This window comes from Eublepharis macularius, chromosome 2, assembly GCF_028583425.1.
Source record: "Eublepharis macularius isolate TG4126 chromosome 2, MPM_Emac_v1.0, whole genome shotgun sequence".
In the NCBI taxonomy this organism is placed as follows: Eukaryota; Metazoa; Chordata; class Lepidosauria; order Squamata; family Eublepharidae; genus Eublepharis; species Eublepharis macularius.
In genome coordinates this window covers 137,424,786-137,449,737 of record NC_072791.1, presented here as the reverse complement: position 1 = coordinate 137,449,737, position 24,952 = coordinate 137,424,786, and the positions used below count along the sequence as shown (strand labels likewise).

The 24,952-nt window shown below is 40.0% G+C and overlaps 1 protein-coding gene across 1 annotated transcript in view; it reads left to right on the top strand.

The window, feature by feature from the left end:
- The window catches only part of TSPAN4 (tetraspanin 4), a 393,772-nt gene extending 389,367 nt beyond the window's left edge, over positions 1-4,405 (top strand). The window contains exon 7 of the mRNA XM_054972773.1: positions 4,233-4,405. Coding sequence (XP_054828748.1) covers positions 4,233-4,301 — 69 coding nt within the window. The 3' untranslated portion in view covers positions 4,302-4,405. The remainder of the gene's footprint in view (positions 1-4,232) is intronic.
- The last annotated feature ends 20,547 nt before the right edge of the window (positions 4,406-24,952 follow it).

Sequence of the window (24,952 nt, the reverse complement as noted above, 5' to 3'; positions counted from 1 at the left end):
TTCCTCCATAGAAAAATGGTTAGAAACACTGGTATATCAGCTTTCCTTTACCATGTGTGTATTTTAATCTTATACTAACTATCAGAAGCCTAACATCTACAGTCTGCCCTAGGAAAAGTTACATACGTCAGCAACATAAGACTTTGCAACCTTCTCCTTTTTGTGTACATGTACACATGCAATCATCAGCTATTTGTATATGAATAATTGTAAAATTTTGTTTAATCTTATTTAAATTGTCTAGGATTAGGACTTGTTTATATGACCACTCACTGAGATGAAACAATTCAATGTACAGCACTTTTTATTAATTTGTTTGTATTAAGGGATTCAATGGAGGGGTGGGGGCAAAAGCAATCTCCAGGCAAGGGGTAAAAACATGGCTGCTTACAAATAAGGGATAATATAAGCAATAGAATGGCATTTATTCCAGAGGAAGTTAGTCACAGTAAGTGCTAAACTAGATTTGTTGAGAGTTGAGTCTGGATTCTCTGACCTGACTCAGGTACTGTCAGCCACAACATCCCACTGCTAGAAACTCATTTCCCAAGAATTTGGGAACCTGATACAGCCTTGTATCTGCATCATTTCAAAATATATCTTATTTATTTAGATATTTATACCCCACGTTTCTTACCCAAAGTGGCTTCCCATATCATTCTCCCCTCCCTCATTTAATCTTTTCAACAACCCTGTGAAGTAGGTTAGCCTGAGGGAGAGTGACTTATCTGCCCTTCCTCCAGAAACTACATGTGGCATTCCCCAATGGGACTAGGGATGTGCAATTCAGGTTTCCGATTCAGAAAAAATACCTGAATCGGACCCAATTCGCAAAGATTCGAGATTTCCGAAACAGCCCCAGCATTATAGGTCCGTTTCGGAAATCCAGAATCAAAGGTTCCTGAAGCTATTTGTATAGCTTTGGGCTTCTGGTCAAGGAGTTTAAATGCCCATTTCCCTGCTGTTGTGCAGCGGCAAGGAAAGGGGCATTTAAACCCCTGAATCAGCTGCTCGTCGGGGGCTTCTCCGACGAGCGGCTGAGTGCCGAGCTGTGGGACTTAAATTGCCTCTTTCTGTGCTGCTGCCCAGTGCGAGTTGGGAGAAGGAATCTTCCCGCCCCCTCGCACCAGGTGCAGCAGCCCGGCGGCCCCTCCCGATGTGAGAGGGATGGGGAGATTTTCCCCGCTCCTCTTGCATCAAGGGAAGAGAACAGCGGGGAAGTAGGCTTAAGCCTGCACCTCCCCGCCGGGTACCCCATTAACCTGCTGCTGTCAGGGCCAGGGAACTCCCCGGTCTGGTCAATGGTGGGTGAAAGGGGCGGTGAGGAAGCAGATATAAGCCTGCACCTCCCCGCCGGGTGCTTGGTTCATCCGCAGCTGACTGGGCCAGGGATATCCCCGGTTCTGTCAGCGGCAGGTGAAAGGGGCAGCGAGGAAGCAGGCATAAGCCTGCACCTCCCCGCCGGGTGCTTGGTCCATCCGCCGCTGACTGGGCCAGAGATTTCCCCAGTTCTGTCAGCGGCAGGTGAAAGGGGCGGCGAAGAAGCAGGCATAAGCCTGCACCACCCCGCTGGGTGCTCGGTTCACCTGCCGCTGATGGGGCCAGGGATTTCCCTGGTCCTGTCAGCAGCGGGTGAAAGGGGTGGCGAGGAAGCAGGCTTATGCCTGCAAGTCCCCACCAGGTGCTCCGTTCATCTGCCACTGACGGGGCCAGGGAACTCCCCGGTCCTGTCAGCAGCGGGTGAAAGCGGCAGCAAGGAAGCAGGCATAAGCCTGCACCTCCCAGCCGGGCACTCTGTTCACCCCCCCACCCCGCTGACGGGGGTCTTTGACACCAGGGAGAAACAGCCCAGCATGCTTGCTCTCCCGGTTGGAGAGAGGGGGGAAATCTCCCCTCCCTTTCGGACCAGGAAAGTCGGCACCACCAGACTTTTTCTCCCCGATGTCAAAGAGACAGGGAGATTTTCCCCATTTCTTTGACACCGGGGAGAAACATCCCAGCATCTCGCTCTCCTGGAGTGTGTGGGGGAATCTCCCCTCCCTTTTGCATCATGAGAGTCTGCGCTGCCAGGCTTTTTCTCCCTGATGTCAAACAGACAGGGAGATTTTCCCCATCTCTTTGACACTGGGGAGAAGCAGCCCAGTGCGTTCGCTCTCCTGGTGGGAGAGAGGGGGGAAATCTCCCCTCCCTTTCACACTGTGAGAGTCAGTGCCACCAGGCTTTTTCTCCCCAATGTCAAAGAGACAGGGAGATTTTCCCCATCTTGTTTACACCGGGGAGAAGTAGCCCAGCCCACTCACTCTCCCAGTGGGAGAGGGGGGAAAAAATCTCCCCTCCCTCTCAGCACCAGGAGAGTCACCACCAGGAATCCCCCCTGCTGCCTGCCAGCTGATAGTTTAAAGAGATCTTTAAAGGGCCAGATAAGTGGGTTGGAGGGAAGGGGTGTAGGTGGTGGTTGGATGGGAGGGGAGATAAGTGTGGGATTTGGGGTGGGAGTGCTGGGAGAAAACCCAGCCCCCTGAATCACTTTGGAATGCTCCGAATCTTTACAGAGCATTCCGAAGTGATTAAAATACCCTAATCCGAAGCAGCTTGCCACTTCGGGTTTTGGATATTTCTGAATGCAGGAAATCCTAATATTTTCAGAGTGCACACCCCCAAATGGGACTCAGCCAGAGCTCAGTTAAGGGGGGTGGATTAAAGCCCCTCTCTCCCAGTGTTGTAGCCCCAATCTGAATCAGGGCAATGTGCACTTGGGAAATGAATTTCCAGCAGTGTGATGTATGGCAGATAATATGGCAGTTATGTCAGGGAACCCATATCCAACTCCAAAAGAAATATGCTTATCTGCTTTAGCGCTTCATCCCACTGAAATCAGCTTTGGCTAACTTTCTCTATAAACTTTATTCTGTACACCAAAAAACACATCAAGTAGGTCTGTCAACTGATGAAAGAAGTTTAAATTTGCCATTCATCTGCATTTAATGGATTACTTTTAAAAACATTTTAATATCAGCAGAACTTCCTTACTGAAAGAATTGTGAAGAAACGTACAGATTAATAAACAAAAAGTGATACTTATGGTTAGATAAGCCTTCTTGAAAATTTTCTTTTTTATTCCTTAGAACAAAAATTCACAAATTTGCCCTTAACTTACATACCTGGCTATTAAAACTTGCCACCTACAAGTTAACTCATACAAATTAAGCTAATTACAGCTTGCCACCTTACCAAACAAAATTACTTGCAGCTCTACTAAAAAGCAGATTAATACTATGATCCAATGTTGAGTTAACCAGACAAGCTTAATGAAACCAGTTAGCTTACACACAAGTTTGTGTGGGATAATTGCCTAAGAGTATATGTGTACTACAAACATACACTGTTTCACATCAGCTGAACAGCCACGGCTTATTGCAGGGAACCCTGGCTACTAACTGTAGTACTGGGAATCGTGTCAGCCACAATCCCATCCCCCTATCCCTAGTTAAAATTCCATTCCCAAAGCTTTTCTGGGGAGAAAGAATGGCTCTGAAACCAGTTTGTCTGTAGCATAGATAAGTAAATACTGAAGCCCCCAACCTTTCACACTTTTCATTAACTTAAATCTCACTGAACTGAATGAGGGACCCAGTCTATATGTCCATCAGGAAAGTTCTTCTGCACAAACTCCACAGCTACTATTTCATTGGTCTTTGCATAAGAGAACTTCTGAATAGATAACTGTATTATTGTGACATGGGACAACAAGCTACATCATAAGCATGATGCCTGTACCATAGTGAAGCCATTTAGTATCTAAGTTGCAACAGCACTCAGCCTTTCATGGCTTTTTGTGGCTCCACAGTCAGACCAGCGTGACTATCCTTCCAGAACTGATTTCACAGTCTAACTACATTACAAGTAGCAGTACTGAGGAGCATGGACTTTACTTATTTGTTATCACAAGCCCTAAAAAAAGGATGCCCAGTTAACTGAATTCATGCAGCAATGGTAAATAACATCTTCCTTATGTCTCTTCCCAATTTTGAAATTTTTCATGAGAAACCTGAGAAGATACTTGAAATAGCACAATGCCCTTTTGTTATTTTCCTTTTTCTGTTAAACACACGTTATCCACCATGAATCAGTAGGATAGAATAAGGATTAAAACATGTCATAAATAAAGAGAAGCTATATTATGACATCTGAATTATATGTCAATTAATCAAGACTTCCTTTTGTGCCTACAGATTCTTGGATTGACATTTGCAATGACCATGTACTGTCAGGTTGTTAAGGCAGATACCTTCTGTGCATAAGAACCATTTCTGAGATCCCTGGCCCTGTCTTTTCTCCATACAAGATGCAAGAGGACTCTTCATTCTCATTTTTTTCTATGTAAAATAAACTGTGTATAATCCTCTCTAGAGATTTTGTGAATCACCCTAGTTTATCAATCACCATCATACAAATGGGGGGAAAAAGGAAACATCAAGGAACTCGGACTTGCTTTGGGCAAAAGAAAATATTCTAAGTAACAAGAAAATTTAAAAAGATGAAATTGCTCCCTTTTGCACGGATTATGACAAGATTGAAGAGGCTGCTTAATTTTTTTTCTTAGATGCTGCTGATCAATAGACATTTTCCAACATAGTGGATCCAGCACATTGTAGAAATACAGAGTCAAGTTATTTGTCAATGTGGGTGTAGTGGATGCAGAATAATTCAGAGGTATGATTTTACTGCAGTTTGTCCTTGTAAGACAACTAGAGTGTCAGATCAAAAAGCATGCTTCTGAATGCTTGAGATGTTATCATTGCGAATGGGACAGGTTCGGGGAAGTTTTCTGTTTAAAGCAGTGATTTCAATGTTCTCTGAAGTGAGATATAAAAAAGTAGCATCTACTCTGGTCTAGGTTTAGGTCTGCAAGAAGAAAATCTATTGGGTTCTGTCTTACAACCTAAATCAATAGTGGAATGCAAATGAGAATGGTTGGGAATTTATATGAAAAATATAAATATATTCATACACATAGATCATTCTAAAGAAATCTTAAAGTAAAGTAGTCTAGTAGCTGCCTTCTAAAGGGGGGAGAGGCTTTCCCTGTTTTGTTTTCCATGGGACCATGTATTCAGAAAGAAATAATGAAATATTTCTGGAAGGAGAAATTTAAGCCATTGGAAAAGAAGTAGTTACTTTAGATGGAATTCTGCTTCAGTAAACAAAGAGTAGTTGTCTTTGCCACAATCTTCTGGGTTTTCTTTTAAATGTCATTCCTGTTTCAAGTTATTCTGTGTCACTCATTTCCAGACTTAAAGACCCATAAAGAGCTGTCAGCTACTTGCCACCAATATACTGTTTCATTAATTTGCTCTCTGATAATTTCATTTCCAAGTAGGATGGAGCTCACTACACATAGGAAGAGTTCATGAGCTAGAATTACATATGTTTGTTTTATCAGCAAGCAACTGTCATTTACAGAACTCAATCAAATAGCCCCCAGGCAAACTTGCATAATTTCCCCACTAACAAACACAGGTAGCCCAATTAATGTCAGTGGATACTGCAGAAAAAAATGCAACTTTATATAGGCAATCATTTTCCTGTCTCTCTCTTCCCTGTGTTAACATTAACTGAAACAAATGTGAATAATATTTTCAAGCCATGTCACATCTCACAATATTTGGCTATTACAAGTATAAGGTAGCACAGAAGCCAAAGTAGTCAATAATATTTTGCAATCTCTCTAACTGCAAATACTCTGGCTCAGTATGAGATACTAGATCTACTGTATGCTGGCAAGGAGCTGTATACAGCCAAAAATATTAGAAAAATTGATCAGTTGTTTAATATAATCACATTGGTACTGCCACACTGTAATTGATCAACTTATCACATGAATGATGGAGGTGATTACAACAGGAAAATGTAGCAGAAACCAAGCTTTGAGAGAAACAACATGTTTGTATATAGGTGACTATGCCCTGAAACAATTTGTCAATTCATGCCATGTTCTGGTCTCTCAGCGTTAAAGTAGGCTTTGAAGCCAGACTGTAAAAACTATTGTGCTGATCCAGCAAACAGAGACAGGTGAATCTCTTGATAAATGAGTGCCCATCACTGTCTGAGGAAGAATAAACCCAATCCAAATCCAATTTCTCTCTTGCTTCTGAACTGTTTCCCTGTCTTGCAAAAGCTGACTGGTGCTATCCATAGTCTAAATGGTGGTTAAACTGATATAATTTCCCTAATGTACAAGTTTGGAGAAAACATTCCCATCACTTAAGTTAAAACTCAGGCAGTATTATAGTTTTCTTTCTACCTTTGGTAGCCACAGAGTTAAGCAAAGTGTTAAATCTTCCCTTGAGTATTTAACACTGGAGCATTAATATTCAAGACAGACAGCCTAATGACATAAGAAAATGGACCTAAGAAAATATGACTACATCACAAGACCAAATCAAGGTTACCCCCTGTCTTAAGGGCTGCTTTATCTCTCCTGCCTGAAAGGCACAACCAGGATCCTGGTTGAAATAGATAGCTTTAAGCAAGGACTTGTGATCAGGGATCTTGGGTCAGTTCTACATATGGTACACTGTATGGAAAGGTGAAAGGTAGGAGGGCTGTGCTGCTATTTAATCAATTTTTTCACCATATGAATTACAACATTAATAATTATAACTATTTGCAGTCTGACAGCAGGACAGAGTATACATGACCGTTTTATTTCACGGCCCCACTTTATACCAATAACTGCCATAATTTCTTCCAAAGAATCTTGCAAACCTTAGTTTGGCAAGAATGCTTTTTAAAAGCTGCACTTTAATCCCAAACTGCAATTTTCATAATTCCTAGTGATGAGAAAGCAATTGTTAATCCAATACAAGACTATAGAAGGTGCATATATAGCCCAAAGGTCAGAACACTTGAGTCCTCTGAATCAGTCAATGATAAATAGCTGTCACTAGACAAACAAGTTTTGTTTATATATGGAAACACCATGATAGATTGAGGGGCTGAGGACATTTAGCACCTTGTTGCCTTCCTTTATACAGAACTACTGATGACATTATGGCTAAGCTTTTATTCATTCACGGGCTTTGATCTCAGCCCTGGCCCACTGAATTGGCCATGGTCTAAAATCCTGACTGTCAAGTCACAACACAATCCTACCACACCAATATGTGAAAAAGAGCAATAGGCAAGTCACTAATATCATGGCTAGTTATGGGATGCATGCACCAATTACACAGTAAAATATAGGAAGTAACCCTGCCTCCCATCCATCATAGCCCTTTCTCTCCCCCACCAACTCCCCATCCTTACTGTTCCTGAGCATACTTTGACTATTTAAGTCTTAAGCAACAGCTTACATGTTATTTCCCTCCTCCTTCTTCCTTCCTGCACACTTTCCCTACATGCAAAGTGACTGTTACATGGCAGTACCATTGCTGTTAGTTGTTGTCATGACTCATTACTACAGTTGTATTCCCAAACATTCCTGTTGACAGCTTGTGGATTCCCATCTTGGAAGAGCAGAATAAAGGAGTGATGAACACATTAATAAAACATTGCTTGTAAAAAGGCAAAAGACAGATGAAAACTATTTGTGGAGATCCCCATCATTAAAAATTAACATGGCAGACTTGGTGGCTCAGCAGAGAACAGCACAGAAGTTGAGCTGCTGCACTGAACAGGGTGAGTCTCCCACCGGAGGACTCAGTCATTTTAAATTGTGATCTCCAAAGAGGAGGGAGCGAGTATTGTCAAACTGTCTGCATATTCATATTTTTATTAATGTCTGTAACTGCTGAGTAGATGCTGCTGCTGCATAACAATGCACCCTCCTCAGGAAATTTACATGAGCAGTTGTACTGGTCTTCCAGCAAAACCCATCTGTCCATCAAAGAGAGGTAAGGGTAGCTATTTCTCCATCTACACCAGCAACAACTCATGTAAATGGCACACTATCTGTACCGTACTGCTACAGTAAAACTCTGCTACCAGCTTCTTAGCAAAGCAGTTCACAGCAAGTAACAAGCATTACTCTCCTGAGTGGGCTTGGAAGCTGGTGAAATTGGCCTGCCCTACTGTTAGCTCTTATGGAAAGGATGCAGAAGACAAGATGCTGAAATCCCGAACCTTTGTCATATTGTCTTCATCTGTGGAATCACTGACTGACTTTCTACAAGCTGCTTAAAAAGAGATCTTTTGGAGCAGGCCAAGCCATCCAGTAGACTGCCCCTTTAAAACCAAAGGAAAGAAAATTGATAGCTGAATACTGCTCACACCGGTGAAGAGAGTTTTTTTTTTTTTTTAAGGCTTAAGAGAGGTCCTCTGAATACAACACTGCCAGCCTTGGAGTTAAGGTGGATACTAGCTGCCTGTAACGCAGAAATGGACACTGCCAGGGAGAAGACTCATTCAGCACCAGCCACAAAAGCTAGATACCAGCAGCTGATTCACATCATCCGTGAACTTTCAATACAGCCTCACTTGCTGTAGTTTATTAGGCATCTACTCAAGCCCTATTTTTCATGAGAAAAAATGTTTTTGCTCCTGAGTAAGTAACACTCTTACTGAGCAGTCCACTGCAAGCAATACAAAGTTGAACAACTTACTTCCCCTCCTAAAGAAACATCTTGCTAGCCTACTTCATTAATGGCACAGGCACTCACACCAGCATGGAAGAAGCCAGTGCACTTTCCTATGTTATGATAAGTACCGGGCTTTTAAGTATACACCGACATGACCTAAAGCTGTTTAGGGCTCAGCTGCTAAGGCTGCCTCTAAATATACAGGTACTTGGTGCTTAATTTCTTGTTCGTAGCTCAAGGGCTTATTGGAATCCTACTCAAGTTAAAGCAATTGGAATGTAGGTTTACATTTCCAGCTGTGTCATATGTTGGGACTGTGTTGTCTTGTGTCTACTATAAATATATCTAATACATTGTGTGTGTTTAATATACTATAAAATAACAATCAACCACTGCCCAGTTTTATTATCTGTGGAAAGGAGAAAGAATTATTCAGCTCCTTATAGCATAGTTAATAATCTATGAGTACATGCTATGACACTTGCTTATCTTTTTTTCAGTTGTACGGCTGTTTGGCCACAGTAATTGTACATAACAGCATCAAAATGAGTTGAACACACTATGGAAGGATTTGCACCTTATAAAGCAGCAGGAAGACCTCTTTGGAAAGTTGTGCAATGACTTCTCTGAACTGTGAGGTTAGGGCTTTCCATATACTTATATTGTAAATGATTCTACATGTGCATTACTGTTAGATTCTTGAGTTGAAAGCTATGCTCCAAGAGTGGAATACAGAAAAAAACCGAGAAAACTGGGTGTGTACAAAGACCAGGTTTTCAAAAGCACCTAAATAACAGACAGCCCAGTCCTTAGCATGTTTACTTGGAAAAAGCATGAGTGAACTAAGCTGAGCTAATGCCCAAGTAACCATGTTCAGGACTACAGACTTAGATTTTGTATCTTAGGAGGATGGAGGTTCACATCAGATACAATATGCAATTACATCCATCTTTCTCTGATTTTTTTTTAAAGGCAAATGTAGAAGTTTTCATGAAGGAAAAGTGGGGAGGATTCTAACTCTGTCATCTCTGGCTATTTTTCTGTTGAAAACTGTCTCCTTCAAGAGAAACAATATCTCAGAAGAAAAGCACATTAATGAGATGCTTTTTACAGAAAAACATCCTCAGGTGAAAAGCAGCCACTCCCTCAGCCATTCATTTACGCAAATCAAGTTTCTTAAGTCTGCTTTTGTTTTAAAAACAAACAAAATTAGGGCAAGATGCATGTTACATTGTGTCTAGATTGGCCCAGGGAATCACGACAATCCTATCTACCCAGTAAGTTCACTTGTCTAACAGGGCCTACCTACATGTTATGTTTTCCTCATGTCCTTCCTGGTCCCAGTAACCAGATACGTGCTATGACTTCTGTGTTCTGGGACCTTCATTCCCAGAGGCCAATTTGAATCGCGACAATGGTGCATAGGAAAAGGGAGCTTAAGCATTCACCCTATGCCATTTTCCTGACATGAAGTGGCCCCAGGGTGTCCATAACCCCATTGGGGAAGTTTATGTATGAGCCCATCAGTACATGTGGTTTCCTCAATGGGCAAACAAAGCCCCAAATCCATTTCAAGAATGGGAAATGACATAGGGGGAGGCTTAAACCCCCATCTTCCTACACACCATGGTCCTCCTGATCCAAAGCAAGGCCTGTGCACCTGAAAACTGAGTTCCCATCATGGAATGTGTAGTGTACATTTAATTTTGCCAAGACCTGAGCAGGGCCCACAGGCAACATGTACAGCTAGGCCCTGGCACATAGATTTGTTGCATTCATATATTGGATTCTTAGATGAGCAATTAATTCATCTTGGATGTATACATAAAGAGACTCACTGATGTGTGATACTTAAGTTCCATAGTGCCCATGTCTTTCACTTATGAAAATATTGCCTTCAGCTTTCAAAACAATTTAAAGCAAGTACCTATATTTTCTTTCAAGTTACATTTTGTACCTGTTCACTGTAGCTTTCCTTGGTTACTTGGATTTCCTTGCTCCACCGAAGGAATGGTATATTTTCATGCACTGCACAGAAAGGCGAAAAAAAGATACATTATTTTTTAAAGTTATTAAATATTATTTAAAATTTGCAGCTGACTGTTTTGTATTCTTTAATATGCATAAACAAATTGATAATATATACAGTCAGATACACACAAACTTTTAAGCTATATTTATGTGAGAAAATACTAGATGATTCTATTCTCTGAAGTTTTCATTTCATTTTGTGTTCTGTTTGTTGGAGGTGGATTAAAAATGAAAAATAGGAATTAGTCAGCATGAGACCAGTGCTTTCATGAAATAAAAACTGAAATTAAATTTCATAGCCCATTTTCTTTAAAAAAAAAATGCAGCCTTGGTTAACACTACAGAAAGGGAACTACGTGAGCCCATTTGGAAACTGTTAATGTCCTATGAATAATGCTCTGGGTTAACTTGCCTGCTAAGGCCTAGCAGTTTGTTCACCAAATTTTAAGAGCCCAATTTCAACTGTGTCTTAAGAAGAATTAAACTTTAATATGTTTGGTTGTTGTGGGTTTTCCGGGCTGTATTGCCGTGGTCTTGGCATTGTAGTTCCTGATGTTTTGCCAGCAGCTGTGGCTGGAATCTTCAGAGGTGTAGCACCAAAAGACAGAGATCTCTCAGTGTCACAGTCACACTGTCAGGAACTACAATGCCAAGACCATGGCAATACAGCCTGGAAAACTCACAACAACCATCGTTCTCCGGCCGTGAAAGCCTTTGACAATACATTTAATATGTTTCTCCCTAGATTTAAGATAATCCATATTTCTGGTGTCTGAAAGTGCATTGTGTCTGGAAATCTCTACAGAAAAAAATTAAGAAATTTAAAGATAGAAAGTCCATGTAAATTCTGACATATGCAGATGCCATCAAAATAATAAATGCCTGCAACATTCAAAGGGACTCTTCTCAAGGATAGTAGTTTTATCATTAACAGGATGGAGAGAAAACTGCAGCTTCCCGTATATTGTCGATAAACTCATAACAGGTTCAGTTGCGCTAAATGAATTTTTTAACAAAAAGTAGTGCCATACAGTTGACTATTGAATGGAGTAGGTTTTCACTTCTTAAACAATGATCAATTAATTAAGCAAAGGAGTTGTTTGAAGTTTTCACATGAAAGACTGTTGTCATGCAACTGGGGGCATATCCCCATTCATGAGAGCATTGCTGATGATCTGTACTATTAACCCTGATGTCACTGACCACCTATTTGGAGAAAAGCAGGACCAAAATTAAGTCCAGGTTCTTGCTCTCCTCAACTTCTCCCTCATAGGCAAACATCATTGTTAGAGATGACCAGGCTTATCATTTGTTTCACAGGCAGAAATCACTGTTCCCAAACATCTCTGAATCTAAGGCTTATGTTTATTTATTTGCAAACTATGATCAAATAAGCATATCAGGAATTTTTCTCCCTACTATATGTTGTCATCAACATATATAGCCACATCAAAGTCTGCATCCATATAGACTGATGTACCATCAGCATAGCAGTTGCTATGCAGGTAAGAGTTTCCATTTCTAAATGTAATGTTCTAGACCACTGATGGCAAGTGAAAAGCATCAATGGTGTGTTCATCATGTTGATTCACAGCAGCAGCATCATTATCAGTAGCAAATTTCTAGATTGCTATCATCACTGAGAAAACTATTAAGGATGTACTAGCTTAATAGTGAAGTTCAGGCATCTACTTTAGAGTTGCCAAAGAACTCAAGTCTAAATACTACTGAGAGTGTACAATGGTTTAACAGCTGAATGCAGTAATGTGTTAATTCATTCAAATTGTCAATCATTGCAGTATTTGATCAATGGAAGTATCGCAAAAGCTCAAGGGGTGTGAGCCATCAAGTCAAAACTTAACCTATCAATACTCAGACAGCTCAGTCAAAAGACCACTTTACATGTTATGACAGGAAAGTCTCCACATGTTGCTTTCAGGACAACAATGGGTGTGAATTAGAAATGCACTTTTGTGAGTAAAACTCTTAATATAAGCCAAATGTATACAAATTCAACCAAACCCTGACATCTTGGGTGTGATGCTAGAAATAAGCAGAGATAGTGGGCTTTGCAAAATGTCCACTTATATCTGTATTGAAAATCATATATATAGTTACAAAGATCTAAATTTTCAAGTTAAATAAAATTTAGTTGGTTTTACTGCACAAGGATTTTTTTACAAATACCAAAAATCCATCTTTTTCCATGTGTTCAACCAACGTATGGTCTTCAGCTTCAAGTTGTACCCTAACCTAATGTGGGTCACACCAACAGCATATTTTTGGTGTTTTAATAGAAGGAGAAAGACAAGGGAAAGAGCAAAAGACTGAGACAGCCATGGCAAAGTATTATATGTGGATCCTGTGTTGCAGATTGAGGTTAATGACAGTCTTTGGGCTGGAAAGACTACTGTGTTGGAGGATCCCTACTCGTTTATGATATAAAATACTATAAACTAAAAATTCACTCTGCAGATATTTTTGCTATGTATAAAATTATATGGAATTATTGTGTTACAAGGCAATTATTAAATTTCTTTGTACATGTACCAAATCCAGATGGCATCCTTCTTTGATAAAAAAAAAAACTTTGAAAGCTACCTTTGCCTAGAATTGTTGGTATGTAATTTTGTTCAATGGCAGTTGAAACATTATTAAGTTTAAAAAAATGTTTTTGTACAAGGTACAACATAAAAGCGAATGTTAAAATGCACTTTTGTTTCTGTATTTATTTTCCCATATGACTTGTAATTAAGGTTTTCTTTCAGGCACTCGTTCAAAGATCCTGGTGAAATTAAGACAAATCTTAGAAGAATTTAAAATTAAGAAGTACAAAAGAATAATTTATGAAAATTTACTTGGCTGCTTTTCCAATTCTCTTGAATAAATAGTTGTCTCAAAGCAATTTCCTACATTCACACCACTATTTATTATATTCATCATTTCAATCTAAAACAGAAGAATTTTAAAAAGATAATATGGCAAAATTTTGGCTCAAATTGATTTCCTCATGCAAACTGGTGAATAATGCTGCAAATCATTACAAATTTTAAAATAAATAAATTATCAGGGTTTATCCATTGCACTGGGAAGCTCCAAAGTAAAGAGCTTTTAAGCATTTATTATACCACGCTTCACATCTGTGGCTGCATTAGCCAAAGCACAGCATAGTCAACACGTTTGCAGAAAACAAATACTTTTTAAAACAAACAGTTCTTCAAGCAAAGTGTTTAAAACTGCCACACTTTTAGACTGAAAGATGATCCTACCATTAAAAAGTTGTTGGGATCAATTCAGGCTGGCATCTTGAATTGTATACATAAAAATGCAACATGGTGGCCAAAAAGGTAGCTGTGCTTGAAACCCCAATGAAATTAATTAATGGCACTTAACAATAGCCATTATAAACGTGCTCTTTTGATGTTGCTTAAACCGTTATTTTTGTTTTTTATTTTGTTTCTCTTTGACCGTTTGACTTTTTTAATGGTGAAGGCATCACCAAGTGAATTTTGTTGGCAGAAAATGTAACAGATATTTAATCAAATGAAAATCAAGCCCATCTATACTTTCATCTCCATAAAAAGGAACTCATGGAACAAGTTAAATTCACAAAACCCAACCTATTTAAATGATCAGAAGATGTGTAAGACGGGCTGCTGTCTGACATATTTAAATTGAATGAGACATGAATATGGGCTTCTCTGTCTAAATATTATTCACTTGTTTTAAGGATCTGGCTGATTTCCAGGATGGCATTTGAACTCCTTGAGAACAACTTCTCACAGTTCTCTAATTTCACCTCATTACATGACCCGATTTACATATGTTGGAGGGTTGCTATCAGGCATAACAGTATTTTGGTTCAATCGTTCTTCTTTGGCTGTTTGAACATCAGGTACTTTGGTGAACTTCACTTGAGAAACTTGTACAACCTTAGAAGTATTTTGTATTCAGTTCATTGTATTGAAAGAGGGATTGAAAGGACATAAATTTAACTATGAAAATCCTGCTGAGCTCTAACATAAATCCTTGAGCTTTAGAGCCATTGTTTGGTAATTGACACAGAATTCTGAGCACTCCTCTTTTATCTGTGGGGTCATTTCTACACTGGTTATCTGCCCCAGGTTCAATGTTGTGGGAAAGCAGCATTTCCCCCCTGCTTCCCCACAGCACTGTAATACTTTTGTACACCTTCCAGGATTTCTTCAGCTTTTCCTCCATCCTTCTCAAACCAGGTTTGTGGCGAAGTTTTGGGAAGGATCACAGTAAATTCTGGATGGCTGCTGTGTGGGTAGGAAAGTTCCTATCTTCTCACGGACATGGCATCCATTTTTGCTGACACTGTCCCCATGGTGGTCATTTCCTCTCTAATTGGCAATTGAATACTGTTATATCATTATACCATTAAAAATAATATATGTAACAGAGAGGAGAATGTAGACAGAGCATATACAATGCCTGTCTTCTATACTGATTGATCCAACTTCCACTATACCACAGCTCACAGATGGGCATATCTTTTTATCTGGTTTAGGCAGAGAAGGCCTAATATCTATACTGAGATTTATATCGGTACTATCTATATCAGTACTGATATCTATATCAGTTACAATTGGCTTTCTGTAGCTCAGTAAGCCTTCCTGTCCCCAAGTTGGAGTTTTGAAGTTTTTAAAACGGCAGCAAGCAGGATGTACAGTAATCATAGTAACGCAGTTCTTACCCTTGAGAAAGGCTCAAGAAGAGTAGTCATGTCTGAAGATCAGAAAGCAAATGGAATTTAGCTCTTGTTAACAACCAAAACTAGCAAAGTGTCTAGATGGAACAGGCAAATCATGACAAAACCTTGTCCCATTGAGGAAGGCACACAGGTCATTCGAACAGTGATAGACATCAGATGCAGTTCTGCTTTTGTACACAAACACAGTAGAAGCTTTAGCGGGGCCAGTTTATTTCATTTTGAGTTGGTTAGAGTTAATGTGAAAAAAGGTTCTACATGCAGAGATGAAACAAAACTCTTACAAAACAGAATCTATGACTGTTCAGCCAATCTGCTCTATTGATTAATTGAATGCTCCAGTACCTTGTTTATAGGAAGAGCTATTGCTGCATATATACAGAAATAATAGATGGCACTTCCATTGTTATTGCTGATGGTGCACAAGGCTTTTTTCATTTTAATTTAGTCAGCTCTCCCACTGATGTTACCATTTCCCCCTCAATGCTTTACAGCACATTAAATGCAAAATTGAAACTTAAATTGAAAGTGCCAACACTCCACATAAATATATGCATAGTAATCTGCGTGGCAACATAGCACAGAATTTACATTTAATTGTCCCTAGAATTATATTGGCAATTTTGGGTTCATTTATTCTAGAATGCGTCATTTACTATTTGCTGATGCCATAGGCAAGACTTACTATCAGAAGTCAGGCAACACTAGAATGTGTAACCTAGAAACTGGAAATTGGGTTTAAATGGAAAGAAACAAACTCTTTTAGAGACGGAGTGGTGGTTTGAATGTCCCCTGTTTTTCTGAAGATATTGCTTTCATATTAGATTTCCTGTCTGCATTTAGTACATTTAGCAAAACTGTGAGTTCCTCTACTTAGGTTAAAGAGCAAAATATTGTTTTACTCCTCTTTACCTCATTCTTTTCTGATTTTCTCACTTTCTCTCTGTGACACCAAAAATATGAGCCCAGATGTTAGTAGCTGAAGGAATGAATATACTGTTGGAAAAAAGGTTAAAAATAGCTTAAATTCAGAGCTTTCCATTCAGCCATTAAAAAGTTATTTTTAACTTAGAATACTGTATTCCTCCAAAATAATACAAAAATAAACTTAGTTTGCCTCTAATTTCACTCCAAATCCATTTTTGCTTACCAGTCTGAGTTAGGTTGTTCAGAACTTGATTATCTCCAAAAAGCTATTTTCCTTGATTTTCTGCAGCAACTGTCTCAGAAGACTACCACTGCACCATTTTTTCACAAGCAAAGAAAGTGAAAACCAGATAAAACTTCATTGAGCCTGTGCTGCTACTGTATATTTCCCCCTCTCTTCGTGAGATGAAGATGACCCTATAAATATTTCTATTTTCCATTGCCAAGGTAGCACATGGCTAGTTGACAAAGACACACAATCCTTCTGCCTCTAAATGCCAGATTTACAGCATTCATGCTAGATTCTCTAATCTGATATGATAATATATGCCCCAAACAGCCTGCTATTAAGAAAAGAATTGGAACTTTCATTTATAAACCAAATATAAATCTTTCTTTTTGTTGTCTGATCCTAGTCCTATTAATGCAGGACTAATCAATCTACAGGTAATGTTTTCTTGGGAGATGAGCCTACCACAAAGGTACTTTCCACAGAGCTGTATTGTACTCTTGCTGTAAAGTACTTGATATCTAGGGTTGCCAAGTATGAGCAGGGAAATTCCTGGAGATTTACTGATGGAGCCTGGGGAAGGCAGGATTTGAGGATGGGAGGGACCTCAGCATGATATAATGCCACAGAGTCCACCCTCCAAAACTGCCATATTGTCCAGGGGGGCTGATTTCTGTAGTCTAGAGAACAGTTGTAATTCTGGGAGATCTCCCAGCACCTGTATGTTGGCAACTCCATTGACTTCCTATTTATCAGAAATTTTCAGTGCAGCTCCACCAGGTATTTCTAGGTATGTGAGTCTGGGACCTTTCAGAGTTACTACTTGTATGTATGTATGTATGTATGTATGTATGTATGTATGTATGTATGTATGTATGTATGTATGTATGTCATTTATAGTCCGCCTTTCTCACTGAGACTCAAGGTGGATTATACAGTATGAGATTAGTACAATCAGTATCAAGGACATTTCCATAAATAATGCCATTGGGTAAATAGATACAAGTTTACAAAGACATAGCATTAGCAAGAATTCAATACAGAGTAGAAGGAAATACTGAAACAGAACATAATCAATTCTAGGACTAACATCAGACAACATAAAGCACAGGTAGTACATAGGAGTACATATTTAAAGCAACAGATAATATGTAAGGCAACATAGTGGTGAAGTCTATGGTCCCTATCTCATTGGCAAAACATCTGATACCCCCTCCCTACAAAACAGCCCTCCCATTTGATTAAAAAGCCTTTTTGAACAATTTGGTTTTGCATCATTTGTGGAAAGCCAGGAGAGTGGGGGCTCTCCTGACCTCCTCAGGCAGGTCGTTCCACAGGGCAGGGGCCACCACAGAGAATCCAGACAAATCAATTTACACATGGCTACACCACGCTCCTTCAGAAACAGTGATGCCATGGATGGCTTATTTACTGTTAGCATTTATAGCTGCCTTTTTACCCATTTACATAAATAATTTATCGTTTTAAAAAAGAAAAAAAAATTTAAAAAACACCTAGGGCTGTGATGAGATCAAGTTGTTCTTCCCCTCTGTAGCACAATTACAGGGTTGGGACAGCACTAGGCTGTTAACAATACTACCTCTCAGCCCTCTGATGGCTCAGCTGCCACTGTCACCTTTTTGAGGGCTTCAGTGGGCCTTGTGAATAATAAGTTTAAAAATATAAAATACTAAATATGAAGCAGCCATTAAAAACCTGCATGCCTCCTTGCTGTTGGAAAAGGATTTTGGTGGGATCAGTTGGCTAAACTTCGGTGCGTACTGCATGTAACATACTGTTAGGCATCTACATAAACATTTTTATGCCTGCCTATAAAAATAATATCTTCATGTAGCAAATGCATTCACAACTCTGTATTTGACAAACATACCAGGACCAAGGAGGAGTACTCCACCATATGTACACATGCAGTTGATCAAATGCATAATTGCTTCTACATATCATGCAAATGTCCCTGCCCACATGGCTTCAAGGAACATTCACACACAGTCCCCAGCAACATGAAAGCGGCTTGCATGCCATTGGCTGCATATTATGTATGCATAAAGAGAGCCATAACATTGTAATTTTGACTTTCTTTGATGGTGCTCCATTCAACACAAAGATTAGAGTAGTTTTGCTACCTGCAGAAAGACAGTTTCCCTCACAATAGCACTAAACTATTAAACTAAATAGCATAAAAGCAGCACTTTCATGCTGCTTGCAGACCCTTGCAGACTCAGTTAAGAGCCTAGGAGTTATACTGGATCCAACGCTACTACTAGAAAAACAAGTTAAGGCAGCTGCAAAAAATGCTTTCTACAATCTCATTTTAGCCTGGAAGATGGCTTCTTATCTCGACACAGCCAACCTGGCCACCTGGATCCATGCTACAGTAACATCAAAACTTGACTATTGTAATGCATTATACATTGGTCTCCCAACTAAGTTAACTAGGAGGCTCCAATTGGTGCAAAATGCTGCGGCTTGACTATTATCAGGAGCGAGCAGGACCTTGAACATCACTCCCACCCTACAGTCACTCCATTGGCAACCTATCAGTTACTGTGCTCAGTTCAAGGTATTGGTTATTACATACAAAGCTCTTCATGTCCTTGGTCCAGCATACCTACAGGATCGCCTCCCTCCCTATGTCCCTCCATGGCAGCTTCGCTCATCTGAACAGGGTCTCTTGCAGGTGCCAGGTACATGAGCGAAATCTAGGAGGTGCCAGGTACAAGAGCAAAATCTAGCAGGTACATGAGTGAAATCAACAGCAGCCCGTACACCCGTTCTCTGTGGGTGGCCCCTACCCTATGGAACGGCCTGCCTGAGGAGGTCAAGAGAGCCCCCACACTCCTGGCTTTCTTCAAACAATGCGAAACTGAATTATTCATAAAGGGCCTTTTCTCAGCTAAGAGGGTGGTATTGTAGGGAAGGGGTTCCAGATGTTTCGATAATGAATTAGGAACCATAGATTTCACCATTATGTTGCCTTACATATTATCTGTTGCTTTAAATATGTACTCCTATGCTTCATGTTGTTTAATGTAAGTCCTAGAATTGATTATTTTCTGTTTCAGCAATTCTTCAATCCCATATTGGATCCTTGCTAATACTATATCTTTGTAAACTTATATTCTTTTACCCCATGACATTGTTTATGCAAATGTTCTTGACACTGTATGGAAATGCCTGCCCTTGTCCTTGCCACTGATTGTACTAATCTCACACTATGTAATCTGCCTTGAGTCTCAGTGAGAAAGGTGGACTATAAATGACATAAACAAACAAAAACTAGGGAGAGCAGTCTCACATGAAACAGAATCTAGCAGGCTACAATTATAACGTGGGCATAATGTTGACTGCTTGGGGTACCAGTCCACTCATACTCAAGCTACCTTAGTATACCTTTACCAATCTGGTCAGACTCAAGCTATCTCAGTAGACCTTTGTAATACTCATTTCAGTCTAGTTTGGTGTAATAATAATAATAACAATAATAACAACAACAACATTCGATTTATATACCGCCCTTCAGGATGACTTAACACCCACTCAGAGTGGTTTACAAAGCCTGTTATTATTATCCTCACAATAAAACACTCTGTGAGGTGGGTGGGGCTGAGAGCTCCTGAGAACTGTGACTTGCCCAAGGTCACCCAGCTGGCTTCAAGTGGAGGAGTGGAGAATCAAACCCGGTTCTCCAGATTAGAGTCCCGCGCTCTTAACCATTACACCAAACTGTAGTGGTTAAGAGTGGTAGAACTCTAATCTAGAGAACAGGTTTTGATTCCCCACTCCTCCACTTGAAGCCAGCTGGGTGACCTTGGGTCAGTCACAGCTTCTTGGAGCTCTCTCAGCCCCACCCACCTCACAGGGTGATTGTCATGATGATAATAACAGCACACTTTGTAAATCTCTCTGAGTGGGCGTTAAGTTGTCCTGAAGGGTAGTATATAAACTAAATGTTATTGTTATTAGTTCTGTATAAAACCCTTCAGGGCTCAGTATTTTCTGGGGAAGATAAAAGGCTGCATAAAACAAGAGAATGCTAACCCCAATTTGGCCAGCATCAAAAAGTAAAATATACTTTTAAAAGATAGTTTATCTTAAGAATGGCTCTTGTATTCACAGTTTTAGTGGGGATCAGAATTCCATAAAAATAAAATAGGAAAAAGTTTCATCATGTTCCTTAGGATGAATTTTTAATTGAAATTAAGGAACATACTAATGCTGTTTCAAATAAGCAAAAAAAAAAGACTATTTTTTAATCCTCACCAAATTACTTTTACAGGGAAAACCACCTGAGAAATAAATTGACAGATTCACATATTCCTTATGTAAACCCAAGAAAATAATTACTTTGATAACCCAATGCTGTAAAACAACCCAAGACACATTAAATAAAATGAGATAACACTGTTGTTTCTTTACTAGTATCTAAACTATTGAACTATTTTAAAACCTACATTCAACAACAGCTAAATCAAATTTACTTTGCCAACTCTATTTGTCTCTGCACAAGTTTTGAGAGACATTTCTTGTCATAACGAAATTCCTTTTCTTTATCACTTTAGATCTAGAGGTCTAACATCACTCTAGCAGGAATAAATTGGAAGTGCTTCTGCTCTAACTCAAGTGGGCAGCATTTATCAAACCAAGAGATACCCAATATTCCAGCATCTTTGACAACTGATGAGAGAACAAACAAAATAGAATTAACCCTTCGAAACAAGCTCCAGTTATAACCAAGATCTTGCACCTCAACTTGTAATAGGCCAAGCATAAGGACCTAACTACATAATATATTTTCCAGGTTCACATTGTCAGATGTGCTTCAAGTTCTGTACTGAGAACTCAGTTCCCAGGTGTGCAGGGTCCAATTCAGATTGGAAACATAAAACACAGAGAAAGCGTCTAGAGCTATTTTCCTGACCTGAAGTGCTCCCAGGAGGGGATGGGGGGAGGTATTTGTTGCTTTTTAGTACACATGAAGTTTCCAATGGACCCAGGAGAAGATGTAATGTGTAGTTAGGCCCTTAAACACCATTACCAACTAAATAAATGAATGAATTACATTTTTAAAAAATGTGGAAGAAAACATACAGTATCAACATACAGTATCAAGACTATAGCTCTTTGTCATAGGAAATAGATTTATTTATGAAATTTAAATTCAGGAAATTTAAAATGCAACCTCTCCAGAGTCCTGCTCGAGGCAACTTACAAGTAAAAATATCATAACATCAGAAATTATCCAAAAAACTCCAAAACAAACCATTTTAAAAAGCCTGTAGCATAAAAACAGGTTAAAACAACCACTGAGTAGTCTTTTTAAGTCTTTTAAAATAATCTGTAACATAGAGCCAAGCTCCAAGTGACTTTTTTCACGTGAAGAACACTTGATTGTTTTTGCAAGTTTTTCTGGGAACTGAAGTCCTAGTGTCCTTCCCCTCTCTGTTAGAATAGCTGCCTGAAGAGACAGAGAAAGCCAGCGGCGGCAGCAGCTTTTGCAAATAGTTCCTCCAGTCACAAGCCTGCTCTCAACGATCTTTGGGGGCAGGCAGCTGCAACTTTCTCCCTGGGCGTCTTGCTCCCGGGGAGCTGCTCTGGAGAAAGCTGACATGTCAGTGAAGCAGAGCAGGACGCCCAGGGAGAAAGTTGCAGCTGCCCGCCCCCAAAGATCGTTGAGAGCAGGCTTGTGTCTGGAGGAATGATTTGCAAAAGCTGCTGCTACCGCTGGCTTTCTCTGGCTCTTCAGGCAGCGATTCTAACAGAGAGGGGAAGGACACTAGGACTTCAGTTCCCAGAAAAACTTGCAAAAACGATCAAGTGTTCTTCACATGAAAAAAGTCACTTGGAGCTTGGCTCATAGTCCTCAGACTAGAAGCCTACCATAAAAAAAGAAAAATATAAAACCCTCCATTAGAAGCTTAGGTAAACAGAAATGTTTTGGCAAGCGTAGGCACAAGGAAAGCATTAATGGGGGGGGGGAATTCCATAGGTAAGATGTCTCTACTGAAAAATGCCCTCTCGCTAATTGCCACCTGCTTAACATCTGAAAGTGGAGACCGAAGTCTTTCTACATGAGACCTTTTACACGAGGACGCTCAAGTGTAGATAGACAATGTTAGCTGGGAAGCATAGTTTGAAAAGAGCATAGTTTCACTTCTCTACAGGAGGGTAATGTAAAAGGACAGACCTGACAGATCGCTCCTCAGAGAGTTTGTTAATTTCATCTTCACCTCTGGGAAAGCTCTGTCAATTTCACTTCTCCTTTGGGGAGGCAAAAATGAAATTAACCAGCCCTCTGAGAAGTGATCTCCTCTGGCTCCTTTAAACTACCCTCCTGTAGAGAGGTGAAACTGACAGAGTCTTTGGCTCTATCTTTTAAAACTATCCTCCCTACACTTGAGCATCCTCCAGGGCTGGATCGAGGGGGCTGGGGGTGGTAGTCTGCCCCCGGTGCCGCCAGGAAGGGGGTGCCAGGAGCAGCTGCCAGAAGCCAGGAGCACTGCCTTTTCCTTGCCTCGCAGGACAGGGGGCAGCCGGCTTGCCGCCCCCTGTCCAGCAAACATGACGTCGAAAATGATGCCGAAATGACATCATGCAGTGCCAGGAGCGCACACATGCAGCGTGCGTGCACGCAAGGGGTCAGACTAGGGTTGCCCTGGGTGCTGGCAACTCTAGATCTGGCCCTGGCATCCTCGTGTAAGAGGTCTTGTGTAGAGAGACTCAAAGTGAGCAGGGCTTGAGAGACAGATGGACTGGACAGTACTGAAGGAGACAAAAGAAGTAAGAGGACAGATTTATGTGGACAAAAGTAGTGGGTTTTTTATGCTTCTCTAAGGAGCTCCACCAGACTTATGAAATAAAATCAGTTCTGATTTAGCCACAATTTTACCAAAGATGACACATTCAAAAGGCTCTGTCCTCAAGCCAGGAAAAATTTTCCATGTTTCCCGCTATATGCTGAGGAGGAGGAGATTAATCATCTCTGATGGGCCAATAAAGCCCATAGGATACTGTATAGAGGCTTCATGCACGGCTCTTCCCTTCCTACACCATACTGGAGTGATAGTAACAGCCAACAGAGTAGCAACAAGATAAACTGCCAGCTTTCAGCTGCACTAGCATCATATTCCAATGCAAAAGTCCCCATCTTTGGTTCATGGTTCAAACTACAGTTCATTGCTGCTTTCAACATTTTTGTAAGCTCAGAAAATATTTCAAAGGAAACGGGTTACTTCTTAACTGTACTATTCTGCTAGCAATTCCAGGCACTCAGAATGACATATATATTTTGTCATCAGCATGCACTTCTGAGTTTATGTGATGCAATATAAACCTAAATAAACAAATAGACTTTTAACATCATTTTTAACAGGATAAAACCTCCCTGCTACACTGTGCATTTAATTTAACACGAGGTAAACAATGATATCAGAAATCTAAAGGTTTAATAAGTCATGGTATTGATCATGTCCAGGCAAATAATATGATTCTAGCCAGTGGAACAACTCTATAAACAGAACAGAGATGGATGGCAAGGTGTTTCATCTTTTATTCTCACACCAATCAGCAAAACCCCTCAAGCACGAGTCTTGATTATATTATGTTGAGGCTCACAATAATAAGTGTTATTATGGGCCAATTATTCAGCCTTTTTGAACCAGCTCTGGTCTTTGACTTTATGACGCTATGCAGCAGTTAATTTCTTTGGCTGATTGCACACTCTGCATAGAAACATTTCCAGTTTACTTTCCTCTTGCTACATTTAATTATAATTATTTTCATATTCCACTTCCTTTCCTTATCACACAACACTGAAAGAGGGACTAATCTGTATTCAGGAGGTGAAGTACACTGAATAACTCAATCTCATACACCCTTGAGAATGATCTAGAGGTTAGCCACACAGTAAGGAAGCCAGTGGCCAAGGCCATCTTCATTTGGCATCTCTTCTTCCATTCTTTGGGTGCTGGATATTTATCACTTGATGTTAGGAAAGCACACAAGAGCCAGAAAAGAGGATATTCAAAAAGAACAGCTATCAGCATATTCAATAAAAGGTTACCACCTGGTACACAACATAACTGAACTGGAATTCACACAAGAGCCGTTTTCACACAGCCTTTGTTATCTGTTTTGGCTACTGGTTGCTAAAGGATTTTTTCTGCCATTTCAGACAGAACTCCTTTGCTGGCTGGCTGGTTTTTGTTTAACCTTTTCAGACAAAGCCACTTGTGTCTTTTTTGCAATGCAGGGTTGATCCTTTAAAAAAAAATTCCATTCTCAAGTTTTCAATGTGTTTCCCATTTGCTGTGGAATACGGTCTGAAATGTCCATTGTACTTCCACCACTGCTGGCTTTTTATTTTCCCACCCATTTCCAGTGCATTTTTTAAAAAAAATTACAGATAATGATGAGTGCTATAGGAATGTCAAA